Below are 13,360 nucleotides of genomic sequence, written 5' to 3'. Positions count from 1 at the left end.
AGGCGCCCCAACCCCCTGATCTGCCCTTCTCTGTGCCTGATAGGGGGAGCTCCCCAACCCCCTGATCACCCTGTGGCTCTGAGTGTGACAGGGTGCGGTGCCCCAACCCCCCCCCCCCAACCCCATGGGCCCTGCTCTGTGACGAAGTAGACCCATAACCTCCCCATCGGCCATGCCCTGGGTGTGACAGTGGCGGCGCCCCAACCCCCTTATCTGCCCTGCTCTGTGTGTGACAGGGTGCGGTGCCCCAACTCCCCTAACGGCCCTACTCTGTGAGTGACAGGGGGGAGCTCCTCAACCCCCTGATGGGCCCTGCTCTGTGCGTGACGGGGGGAGCTCCCCAACCCCCTGATCGACCCTGCTCTGTGTGTGACAGGGGGGAGCTCCCCAACCCCCTGATGGACCCTTCTCTGTGCATGACAGGGGGGAGCTCCCAACCCCCCTGATGGGCCCTGCTCTGTGCGTGACAGGGGGCAGTGCCCCAACCCCCTGATTGGCCCTGCTCTGTGCGTGATGGGGTGGTGCTGCAACCTCCCCATGGACCCTGCCTTGAGTGTGACAGGGGGCGGTGCCCCAACCCTCCAATTGGCCCTACCTTGAGCATGTCTGAGAGTGGCATCCCAACCTCCCAATCCGTCCTGCTTTGTGCATGGCAGGGGGCGGCACCCCAACTCCCCAATTGGCCCTGCTCTGAGCCCAACCAGGGGCTGCACCTAGGGATTAGGCCTGCCCTCTACCACCTGGGAGCAGGCCTAAGCCAGCAGGTCGTTATCTTCTGAGGGGTCCCAGACTGGGAGAGGGCGCAGGCCGGGCTGAGGGACCACCCCCCCACCCGAGTGCACAAATTTTTGTGTACCGGGCCTCTAGTATTACAAATAATTATCTAACCATTCCTCAAATGATTTTTAGTTGTTCTCAGTTTCATTCAAATAATTAATTCCAACTGCCTTTTGTTGTTATATTACACTTATTTTTTAAATAAACAATGCTGCAGTGAACATCTTTGTGTGTGCGTGTGTGTGTGTGTGTGTGTGTGTGTGTGTCATAGTATCTGTTACATGGATTCCAAGAAGGAGGATAACCTATTTGGAGATATGCCGAGATTTAATTTTTATTTATATTGTCAAATTATATCTACTATAATATCAATTTACCCCACAGCCAGTATATACAAGTTCACATTAACTTAACCCCTCATCAATCGTTAAATATTTTTGAACTAATTTGAAATAAAAAAACATCTTGCCATCTTGCTTTATATTTTATTTATTAAATTACTTGAAGGAGAGAGTAAATAAGTTTTTGAAAAATTTTTCTAAGAGCATGATATATACACATGGCAGAAGTAGAGAGGGTAGGCAGGAAAACACATAGAAAAATTTTATATTAGTAAAAGTCAGAGATCATAAAGGCTTAAAATAGAGCAGAAGGAGAAGCTGAGACAGAAGGAGGTGCCTCTGTTTCACAGGTAAGTGCATGTCAGATAGCATGTTGACTTCACGTCACTGTGAGTAATGTATGGACATGGTTTAGGTAGAAAGTGTGTCTTTAAAAGCAGAAAAGTTTTTTTTTTTTTTTTTTCTTGTGGAGTTGGAAATTATTCAGTAGCTCCAAATTGCACAATACATTTACGGCATTATATATTCAGCTACTTAAATTTAAATGATGAATCCATTAATATGTTGCTTGAAATATAGACCATAGTCTTTGTCTTCCAAAGGATATTTTAATCAAAATATTAAAAAAATAAGCTGGAGTCTCATTCAAATAGTTAATTCTAGCTGCCTTTTGTTGTAATATATCATGAATTATCTCTCTGATGGATGGGCAGCCAAATGCAGATAAAATTAGCTTTGCAGTCATTCATTTTAAATTGCTCTTGAATCATTTGGAAGTAAATTCCATTTCAGCAGAATATGCTTCAGGTCTCTGACAAAGAGATAATAGTCCTATATTTTATGATATAAGCAATAATAGTTTAAGTCTTATGATTCTGAAATACAGAAACTTATGTATTAAGTTGATGAAAATTAAAGCTTGATATATAGCAATAAAACCAGCAACCAAAAACTTCCTAGATTGATGTGCCTAGCATAATATTTTCCTGTCGAGAATTAGGTGGAATGAAAGTCTATAAAAATAATACATGGTGCAAAGCTTTCTTTTCTTGTATATAAATGACAAAACAAAAGGCTGTGTGAGATAACAGAGAAAGGAAATACTGAGATTTACCTGATTTCTAGATTAGAATGTCAATAGCATTATTGAGTAATAGTAGAAAGTAGGAAATTAAGTCAAGTATTAGAGGAGGGCAAAATGAATAGTTATGTCATATCGAAATAAAAAAGGCAATGATAGCTCAAAGTTAATACTGAATTCAATGTACAACACAAAGCCAACTCAGGAAATTTTATTTTGTTAACTTGAATGAACTTCATGTAGAAAATGTATTTAGCAATGTAATTAATCAGTCATGTTGCCCAAATAGCATAATGTAGTCAATGTCAGCATCTGGGTGTGCCTTTACACAATATAAACATTTGGAATAGCCGAAACCGGTGTCGCTCAGTGGCTAGAGCGTCGGCCTGCGGACTGAAAGGTCCCAGGTTCGATTCCGGTCAGGGGCATGTACCTGGGTTGCGGGCACATCCCCAGTAGGAGATGTGCAGGAGGCAGCTGATCGGTGTTTCTCTCTCATCGATGTTTCTAACTCTCTATCTCTCTCCCTTCCTCTCTGTAAAAAATCAATAAAATATATTAAAAAAAAAAAAACATTTGGAATAACTGTGGCGTGTTACCAGAAATGAGTTTCCAGTCTGAGGTGGTTGTTTACACATTGAGTTCCTATGATCACCCGAAGACTTCAGGAGCCTCTTCAGATATTTTGATTAAGAAATAAAGGGGTAAGAGGAAGCACTCAGTGTTCTCCCTACTGAAAAATTAAATCATTATTTCATAGCATCCAAGTTTTCAGCATGACCTTAATAATATCAGAAAGTTGGCTTACTTGTATAATAAAATGAAGTGCATGCTAGAAACCGATCTCAGTAAACAGTCTACCAGCTCAAAGAATCTCCAACCTCATCATCCCTTGTATTACAGTCCCCTAGGGACCTGACAGAGTTTCCCTCCATGGGGCAGGGATTTCCTTGTTTTGGATCAGACTCAAGGTGGGCACTGGGGTACATCCAAAAGGAAAACATGAACAGATAAAACCGCACACTTTCACCTGCACACCATTGCAGGCACCTGTGCTTAGAGAATTGATTGGAGTCTCGGTTTCATAGTTTGAAAAGCCATATCTTTTCCAGAAAACATCTACTCACCATAAGAAGCTGGGGAACACCAAATGCATTCCAAAATGAATCTTCACTGATAGAGATGCAGTGTCATTTCTCAGACATCCCATGGAGTGGAACGCTCAGTAACTGACACTATAGACAGAGCTAGCTTCCTGGCTGTGGGGCCCGTCCTGTCACCCAGGACCTGGGCTTGGTTTAATGCTCTGCCGTCACTGTCTCTGAATTCTTCATACATTTTAACAAGGATTCCCGGATTTTCACTCTGCAGTGGGCCACATAAATTTCCTAGCCAGTTAGTTCGTAGATGTTATTGTTATAACACTATATGTGTAACTGAATTTGAGACATTCTACCAGGGGTGGGCAAACTTTTTGACTCAAGGGCCACAATGGGTTCTTAAACTGGACCAGAGGGCCAGAACAAAAGCATGGATGGAGTGTTTGTGTGAACTAATATAAATTCAAAGTAAACATCATTACATAAAAGGGTACAGTCTTTTTTTTTTTTTTAGTTTTATTCATTTCAAACTGGCCGGATCTGGCCCGCGGGCCGTAGTCTGCCCACGGCCTAAGCTCTAACATACCTTGTGAATGCTTTAGGAATGATCAAAGTTGTCATAATATTTATGCTTCTATAAGGTTTTTATTGACCTCCTGTACTGTGCCTGGCGCTATGCCAGACTTATGGAAAGTAAACATGAAAACAACGTAGTCCCCGCCTTCAAAGAATATTTATTCTAGTGTTAAGCACTTGTTTCTATATAGTCCTGGCTTTTAAAAATTGGGAATAGTTGCATAAAACTGGCTGCAAAAACTGAAAAGTGGATTCTTCCACATATGTGTGAGGCAAATGCGTAGTGCAGAGGAACTAAATGTTCCTGGAGAGGAATGTGTACATGGTCCTTTTTTTTTTCTCGCTAAATACACATGTGTTTTAGTTAGGATCATTTTTTCCTTGTTAAATACATATAGATGTAGCCATGCTGGTTCCTTAAATACTCAGCAATTTCCCTTTAAAAGTTTGGTTGAAGAGAATTGGGTTGCTTGTTTGATTTTTAAAACTTACTCTAGGAAAAAAAATCCATTTCATAAAAAGACAATTTCTGAAATACCATTTTATTTTAAATTTAATGCTGACTCCATTTTTGTCTACAGCAAGGAAAGCGTTCTCTTAGCAGGCTTAACCTGATGGCCGGGGAGCAGTTATCTGGACCTATTTCCATGGCTGGGCCTGGTACCCAGGCTAACAGTGGTGAATGGAGAATGAGGGATTCCTCACCACCCATTTGCATGTTGTTATATCTCTCCCACTATACATACCTTACTGGCACAGATCTTGAAAATTATCTTCATAAATGTCATTCCCAACACCTGAATTGAGTACTAGAAATGATGTGCCATATTGCCTGATGTGAATTCATCTAGAGCATAGATTTAAATATACTGTATGTATATTATGAGAAATATTAATAAGCTAATATGCTGTGGTTAGTTAAGGTATCTTTCTAGATCAAATTTAAGACATGAGATTCCTACAGAGCTAGAATTATATGCAAAAGAAACACTGGATTTACCACATGATGAAAACATTTCAAATGATAGAAATAATTCCTATTATAACTTGCACCTTAAATGTTATTAAGCATATTGAAAAAATCAACACTTTATAAAGCCTTGAACCAAGACATAGAATTATTTTTCTTTATTTGTAGTAATCCTCTTGTCTTAAAACCCCAAATTAAGGAAATTCAAAGTTATTTTGTCCACATATTTTTTTAAAGTACATTATTGAATAATTACTTTTTTCCCCCTGAACTTAACAGTGTTCCTTCTGACTTGAAGATATGTGTGACTTCCTCAGCTTCCCTTAGACCTCACAGTAGTGTACAATAAATAATCAGAAAAGAGAAATACATGCTTTGGCAAGGCAGAGTAATCAATGTTTAGTGCCTCTCTATCTTTCTGTAGAATGTAAATGTATAAGTACTTTTGTTACATTATTGAATAAGGTAAGGAAATATATAACCTTCAGATGTCTTGTAATCATCATTCCTTCTAAAGGAACAAGTCTCAGCTTCTAAATCAATGACTTGGATGGCTTTTTATATTTTGCATACCTAAATAAATATATTGTTATGAAAGACATATGCAAGTTCTTGTGTGTATGAATATACACCAATAGTAAAAATAAATCTAATTGACCCTCTGCCTTCATGAACAATAATTAAAAACAATAGCTAACATTTTACAGCGTTCGGGTCTGATATTTTATGAAGCTTTATTGATTATCTGCAGCCTGTCATTACATATAACAGGCAGTGCTTCAAAAGAAAAAATTGAACAATGCCTTCAAGACATCAGCTCCGTGCTGATGGATCTAATACCTCAATTCCCCATTCCTTTGCCTTTCTGAACTATTGTTTATTTAAGCAGTTTTGAGTGTTCTTGCATATTGACTAAAGGAGCTGAAATTGACAGAGGCAGAGTTATCCTGTGGCACCCTGACAGTCTGGATCCTGTTGTTTAACAATAGAAAAACCAGAAGTGATGCTCTGCCTAAAGAAAGCAAATTAAAAAAAACAAAGTGAGAAAGGAAGCTAGCCACAGGAAACGTCATTTACATCCAGTGTCAGGAATTTAAAATGATAGAGCAGCTTTGAAAGCTAGTTTTGTCTGTGATGCAAGCAAAGCCAATTTTTACTGCAAAACAAATAGGCAAAGACCGGATGCATTCCTGATTGACAGCTATCCCATGACCTACATGAAAAGTCCCAGGCCAGGGTCCTTAGTGGACAAACATCCACATAGTCCATGGCTGTCTGCCAAAACAGGTCAGCAACTGAGTGACATATGAAATGAGTTGCAAGGTAACATCTGAGCAATCAGTCTTCAACTACCAATACCATACTCTCTGTTTGCTACTGAATAAATAAATATATATATATATATTTATATGTATATAAATATATATATATATATATATATATATATATATACTTTATAGAACTTGTAAAAACTTTTAATTGTGACCTCAGAGTTTTAAATTTACATATTAGCCTGGGGTGCTTAATCAACATAGAGAATTAATAATAATTGTAGTCTCCTCTGCTCCGCATAGGAAGAGAATTATCGGGCTTAACTTATTTATAGTGTATGGGAAGACTTTTCTTAAAAAATACATTTTTATTGATTTTAGAGAGAGAGTAAGAGGGAGAGAGAGAGAGAAACATCGATGGGAAACATCAGTTGCTGCCTCCTGCAGTCCCCTATTGGGGAACAAGCCCACAACCCAGGCATGTGTTCTGATCAGGAATCAAACCAATGACCTCTTGGTGCAAGGGATGACGCTCAATCCACTGAGCAACACTGGCCAGGCTGGAAGACTATATTTTTATTTCACTTTGATGAAATGTAAGGATTTTTTAAAGGCACTTTTATTATTTTTTTTAAATTTGGAATTATGCATAACTCAAATTAAAAGAAAATATACCTTAAAGTATGCAAATATCTCAAGGGTTTTTAGGTTTTGTTTATTCATCAATGTTACAACAGCAGGTGACAGCAATATACTTAACCATTTTCAGTGATGTAAAAATGAGACTATTCTTCTTCATAATAATATTTAGTAATATAATGAAAATAGGTTTGACTACTCATATAACACATCTTACATTTGAGGTGTAGTTTCAAAATAAGATCAAACAGAATTGCTAGATTCTAGGCTCCATTGTGGCTCTCCTGTTGTCTGAATTGAAGTTATCATCTATATTTCGAGTACTTAGCATAATTCTGAACTCAATAAATATTTGCGGTTGAATGAATGAATATTTTATGTGGTGCACTTTTAAAAATAAGGGTAAATTTGATCCTTAATTCATGTTTCTAATATTCCTTCTCAGTTCCTTGCAAAGATTTACCTGAGAACCTTGTATTTTTCAAAAGAATTTTTCAAAATTTGCTTTTACTTTTATCAACTCTCAAGGGTAACACTTTATAGTGGGAGGTGTAGTACTATATCTGGAAATCCCAGTTTTAGAGGAAGACAAACCTGGGTCCTGATGGCATTTCCACTATTTTCTACCTGTGTGCCAGGGCAAGATATTTATTCTCCCTGATGTTGAGTTCTGCCATGCACAAAAATGAGAATAATCTAAATCCTTAACTGAGCAACCAGTCGGTAGGCCTAGCGTACCGCCTAGTACACAGCAGTCATTCACATTGCTTCCTTAGATTACAAGGAATTATTTTTAAATGAGTAGCAAGTAAAATGCAGGTGTTTACTATGTTTGAACATTTTCCACTTTCTTCTTTTTTACCAGATGACGACTTTTTTCATGAATTGCCAGAAACTTTTCCATCTGATCCACCTGAACCTTTGCCACATTTCCTGATTGAGCCTGAAGAAGCTTATATTGTGAAGAATAAGCCTGTGAACCTGTATTGTAAAGCCAGCCCTGCCACCCAGATCTACTTCAAGTGCAATAGTGAGTGGGTTCATCAGAAGGACCACATAGTAGATGAGAGAGTGGATGAAACCTCTGGTAAGTTCTCCATTGCATTTGGACTACTACTTAGGATCCACTTACTACTTTAGCATGTCGTCATACTGTCCTTTCAATTAGTTAAACTGAAAATTGAGTTATTATTCTGTGGCCAAAAGTTTGAATCAGTTTGGTTAGTATTTGGTGATCTCCTTTCATGCGTTGCAAAGTAAAATGTGATAAATAAATCTTGACTTGATTCCTGTTGGATTCCATGGAACTAAAACATGGTTCATGCTAAGATAAATAATGAAAATTAATAGACTGAAGAAATGGTAAATGCTGTAGTGAAAGATGCTGTTGGATTTCACTTCTGTGTCAAGAACTGGTGTCAGGTCTAAATAGCCTGTGATTGGGGAACACATTCAACTCAGGATAAATTGGACTTGTTTACATGACTCTCCAATGTTAATTCACATGGATAATTTCTCCTTATACTTTTTCAAACAATCTAAAATGTAATAGATTCAAAGTATCCTGTATTCTTACCTTACGTCTTAAAAAATGAACCCTAATTACTTAGCTCAGCTAAAGGTAAACTGAGGGTGATTGGGAATAGTGATAGTGTGGGGTCCATGCAGAAGAGAAATGGTGAGTGAGTCACCATCTATCAAGATGCATCTTGATCAGAGTATCTTTGCTCCTGACATGGTTCAAACTCCTGATTGTATTGTGCTGTAAATATTCTTAACAGTAATAATAAAAGCGTAGAGAGGACAAAGTTGATTTTAATAACCTGTGAAATTTAGCTTGGTTATAAAGGAAACTTTCTTGATAGCAATTATTTACTCCACAGTGGGTAACTTAAGAGAGTTGTGGAATCTCCTAGAGTTATTTTAAATTGGAAAGATATATGTCTTTCCACGGTGGGTTAAGTGTTTTTGCTCTCCAGCAGGGAGAATAACAATGTGAACTTTCAGATCACTTCCAGATCTGTGACTTTATAAGATGAAGACATATATTTTAAATATTAAGACTTCGCTGATCCATATTCCCAAGCTAAATAGTGCCTATATGACAAAAGTGAAAGCATTGAAATATCTTCATTTTCATTCTTAAATATGGATACGTTTTGAAAATATTAATTGATCATATTTGTATCCAACTGTGGGATTAACCAAGGGCAAGCAAAGGCCAGCACTTGAGGGGGGTCTGCTTTTAATGTCTCTTAAAACATAAAGAGCATATTGAGGTGGTGGGACATAAAGAAACAGAGCATACTGTGAACCGGCTGAGAAGAGGCATCTTTCTAAAACACACGTGAGGCATATATTTCTGTAACACAAATGGTCTGAGAAAAATCAGGTGGCAGCTCTACCCAATTGTTTGTCAGTTTGCAAATCAATATGCTCCCTGCATGCTAGCTGATGACTGCAGAAATGACTGGGTAGCCAACTGCAGGGTAGCTGACTTTAGGGAATTGTCCCACCTCTTGGTCTAATTACTCAGAAAATAACTTCACCAGATGTCTTCAAAATCTCAAGTGAATTGAGTTTTATTTGTTTTAGCCCATTTATTTGTAAAGATTTCAAGCACAGAAATTTTAATGGTAAGAAGAAAAGAAGGAAATCATAAAAGTTAAAATGAGAGTCACAAACATATTTAGGCTTCTCTTTACCAAAGTAATGAAAATGCCTACGTAGGAATATTAGAAATAAAAACAAAACTGCTCTGACATTGAGAATGTCTGACCAGAGAATACTCAAACTTCTAAGGCATTTTACAATTCAATAAAGATGATTTTTCAAACCACAAGGTAGGCAGGTAGAAAAGTAAAAAAGGAGGTCACAGTTTAATTCCCGGTCAGGACACATGCCTGGGTTGCTGGCTCAAAACCCAGAGTAGGGAGTTCAGGAGGCAGCCAATCAATGATTCTCTCTCATCACTGATGTTTCTATCTCTCTCTCCCACTCCCTTCCTTTCTGAAATCAATAAAAAATGTATTTAAAATAAAATAAATTATAGATTTTAGGGCTTTAATGTCATCATCATCATCACCACCATCATCACTAGGAGACAAATTCAATTAGTTGGTTGGTTAGTTGGTTTGGTTGGTTGGTTTCATTGGTGGACAAAGCCTTCTTAATGAAGACAACATGGAGAAGTCTTATAATAAAGCACTAGAGGCCTGATGCACGAAAATATGTGCAAGAGTAGGCCTTCCTTCCCCCAGCTGCCAGCACCAGCTTCCCTCCTCCAGCCACCAGCAGGCACCCGGGACCCGGGCTTCCCTCCTCCGGCTGCCCACAGGCACCTGGGACCCGGGCTGGCTGCCCTCTGGCCCTGGCTTCATCAGGAAGGATGTCCGGATTGACATCCAGAAGACGTCTGGTCTAATTAACATATTACCCTTTTATTATTATAGATTATTGATTTGAACATCCAAAGAAAACCAAGGTACAGACCCTCACTCTGAAAAAAAACACACAAAAAAACCCCCTAAAACAAACATACAAAAACACCTGGTTATATCTGTGAACATACTAGTATATAAATCAAAGGGCTAATTTAATTAATGTATAACTATGTCTCTTTTTTTATTGAATTTACTAGAGGTCCAATGCATGGAATTTGTGCACTGGCAGGGTCCCTAATGGCTGCCGGCTGCCAGCTGCATACTCCCTCCCTTCCCCTGGTTGGTTCCGCCAGTCAAACTCCCAGAAGAACTCCAGTCAGGGGACAATTTGCATACTATGCTTTTATTATGTAGGGTTGAGGTGATATTGGTTAATAAAATTATATGCTAGTAGGTTACAGGTGTACAATTCTACAATACATCATCTGTATATTGTACTATGTGTTCACCACCCCAAGTCAAGTCTCCTTCTGTCCCCATTTATCCTCCCTTTACCCTCTTCTACCTCCCTCTCTCTGGTATTAGCCATACTGTTATTTATGTGGGGGGTTTTGTTTGTTTGTTTTGCTTAATCCCTTTACCTTTTCCAACCAGCCCTTCAACACTCCTCCCTCTCTTAAAGATATTTAATCAAAAGATCAGCAACCCATTAAAAAATTCAGCAGAGTTTGAACATGGAGATATAGGAAAAAAGGCAAATAATTAAAAGGCATCTAAGGAGATGCTGTCCAGATCAAAACAGGCGTTAGTATACAGGGCTGAAAAAGGAGTGGATAGAGAATATCTCATACTTTGTTGATGAGATTGGCACAATCTTTTTGAAAGACAATTTGCAAATAACAATCAATACTTAAATGTATGTACCCTTTCTTCACTAATTACAAATTTAGACAGTTTAAAGGTAAAAGTCTAAATGAGCACAAAGATTGCATGCAAGGTTGTCCATTGTACCCTTGTTACAGTAGCCTATCAACAGCTGTTTGTTCATTCCTAGGCTGGAATACTATGATGCTTTTTAAAGCAATGAGGTTTCTCCACATATAAAGCTATAGTAGAATCTCTCAGATAACATTTTAAGTGAAAACTGAAGTATGGAACTGTATATAATATTTTCTCATTATGTAGGAAAGAGGATACACATATATTTGTCTGTGCATTGGGATTTTCTAGAGAATAACAAGTAGTTGGAAGCTCAGAATCTGGGGTGATAGGAGATTTCTTTTATTCTTTTTTCCCTCCAATTCTGTGAATGTGTTATTTTCATAATAAATAATGAAACCTTGGGGAGAAGGGGTAAGCTCAAAGTACTTTATTGCATCTTTTTGCCTGCTATCACAAGTCTCCAATCTCTACAGTATTGGGGGAAATGCGTAGGTCTCTAATAGTTAAAGCTCTTTGCTTTCCTGTGAAATCAGAAATATTATGACTGGTATTGAAATTGAACTGCTTGGTTTTGTTGGTGTTATTTTTAATCTCTGAAGCTGGATACACTCGAAAATTTGGTCTTCAAAATCTCCACTTAAAATAGTCTGATTATAGTTTTGTTGGGGTCTTAATGGTTCCTAATCACAAGACATGTTAGAATACATTAAATCTTGAAATATATTACAAATTGGAGAAATCTTTTTGGTATTTAAAAATTAAAATTGGTTCTCAGATGACAGGACAGAGAGAAGTCATTGCAAACCAATTAATCTTTATAGATACCTCCATTTTAAAATAATGATATGGGAAGCATGTTTACTGGCAATCAGATACATTGCCTTGCAGCTGGAAATAATCAACTGCATTCAAATATATTCTCATCAAAGGTACCATCACATTGAAAAACTAAAGAACAATAAGCTGAAGAAAATAATGACAGTTCTTCTCTAACTCAAAAAATGTTTCCTTTTAAATATGGAATACTAAATAGACTCACTTGCTCTGAAGTATGAAGCAAACAATTATTTTACTCACTGAGCAAAGCTATACCACTGATCATAAAATGTACTGATTCAAGTTCATTCATTACTGGAATTGTTTGCCTTTCCATCACTTAAACCACATTTGCATTTCTTGCAAATATGTAATATTAGAAACAGAAAAGTGGAAAGCAGATCAGATGGTTTAGAAATTTTCAATATTCAGAAGCTCTTGATTTGGTAATCTATATATATAAAGAGCCAGAGGCCTTCACAACCAAATGGATGACCGAACGGACGACCGAAAAGGCTGAGTGGGGTAACAAGGCCGGCAGGGTGGTTAGTGAGGGATGACAAAATAACTGAACAGCAGACTGCGTGGGGCGACCAAGCCAGCAAAGGAGTCAGTGAAGGATGACCAAACGACTGAACAGCAGGCTGTGTGGGGTGACCAGGTGACAGTGGGAGGCAGTGAGGGGCGACCAGGCTGGCAGGGGGCTGTTGGCACCAACAGGCCTGCAGGGGGGGGGCAGTGAGGGGTGACCAGGCCAGCAGAGAGGGGCCGTGAGGGGCGACCAAGCTGACACGGTGGGGGGGCAGTTGGGGGCGACAGGCCAGCAGGGGGGGAGTTGGAGGCAACCAGGTTGGCAGGGGGGTGCAGTTAAGGTTGACCAGGCCAGCAGAAGGGGGCAGTGAAGGGCGACCAGGCCAGTGGGGGGCCGTTGGGGGTGACCAGTCCTATAGGAGGGCAGTTGGGGGTGACCATACTGGCAGGGGGGCAGTTAGGAGCAACCATGCTGGCAGGGGGGGCAGTTGGGGCAACCAGGCTGGCAGGCAGAGGCGGTTAGGGGTGTTCAGGCTGGCAGGGAGGCCAGTAGGGGTGATTAGGCAGGCAAGCAGGTGAGCAGTTAGGAGCTAGTGGTCCTGGATTGTGAGAGGGATGTCCAACTGCCCGTTTAGGCCCGATCCCCTGAGGGGTCCCGGATTGGAGAGGGTTCAGGCTGGGCTGAGGTGATCCTCCCTCCCCTGTGCACTAATATCATGCACTGGGCCTCTAGTATATTAATAAGTAACTAAGTTTCTTCAGAATTCCATTGAAATCTTGATCTGTTCAAAAATTTAAGGTTACATTTTTAAGCAAAACTCAGGCTTGGCTGCTTGCTTTCTTTCTATTTTCTATTTTCAACCCTTGTTTCCAGGATACCTAAGATTCATCAACAAAAAGCAACTATTGCCCCTCTATAAAGAAGCAAGGGAG

The 13,360-nt window shown here is 39.3% G+C and overlaps 1 protein-coding gene across 2 annotated transcripts in view; it reads left to right on the top strand.

Annotated features, from left to right (window-relative positions):
• UNC5C (unc-5 netrin receptor C) overlaps positions 1 to 13,360 on the top strand; it is a 372,686-nt gene that overhangs the window by 206,895 nt on the left and 152,431 nt on the right. For both annotated transcript variants that reach the window (XM_036340067.1, XM_036340076.1), the window contains exon 2: positions 7,621 to 7,842. In XM_036340067.1, the coding sequence (XP_036195960.1) occupies positions 7,621 to 7,842 (222 nt within the window). The remainder of the gene's footprint in view (positions 1 to 7,620; positions 7,843 to 13,360) is intronic.

This window comes from Myotis myotis, unplaced genomic scaffold, assembly GCF_014108235.1.
Source record: "Myotis myotis isolate mMyoMyo1 unplaced genomic scaffold, mMyoMyo1.p scaffold_m19_p_1, whole genome shotgun sequence".
NCBI classification, from domain to species: Eukaryota; Metazoa; Chordata; class Mammalia; order Chiroptera; family Vespertilionidae; genus Myotis; species Myotis myotis.
Note: the sequence above shows the minus strand (reverse complement) of the source record. Positions and strands in the feature narration are given on the sequence as shown.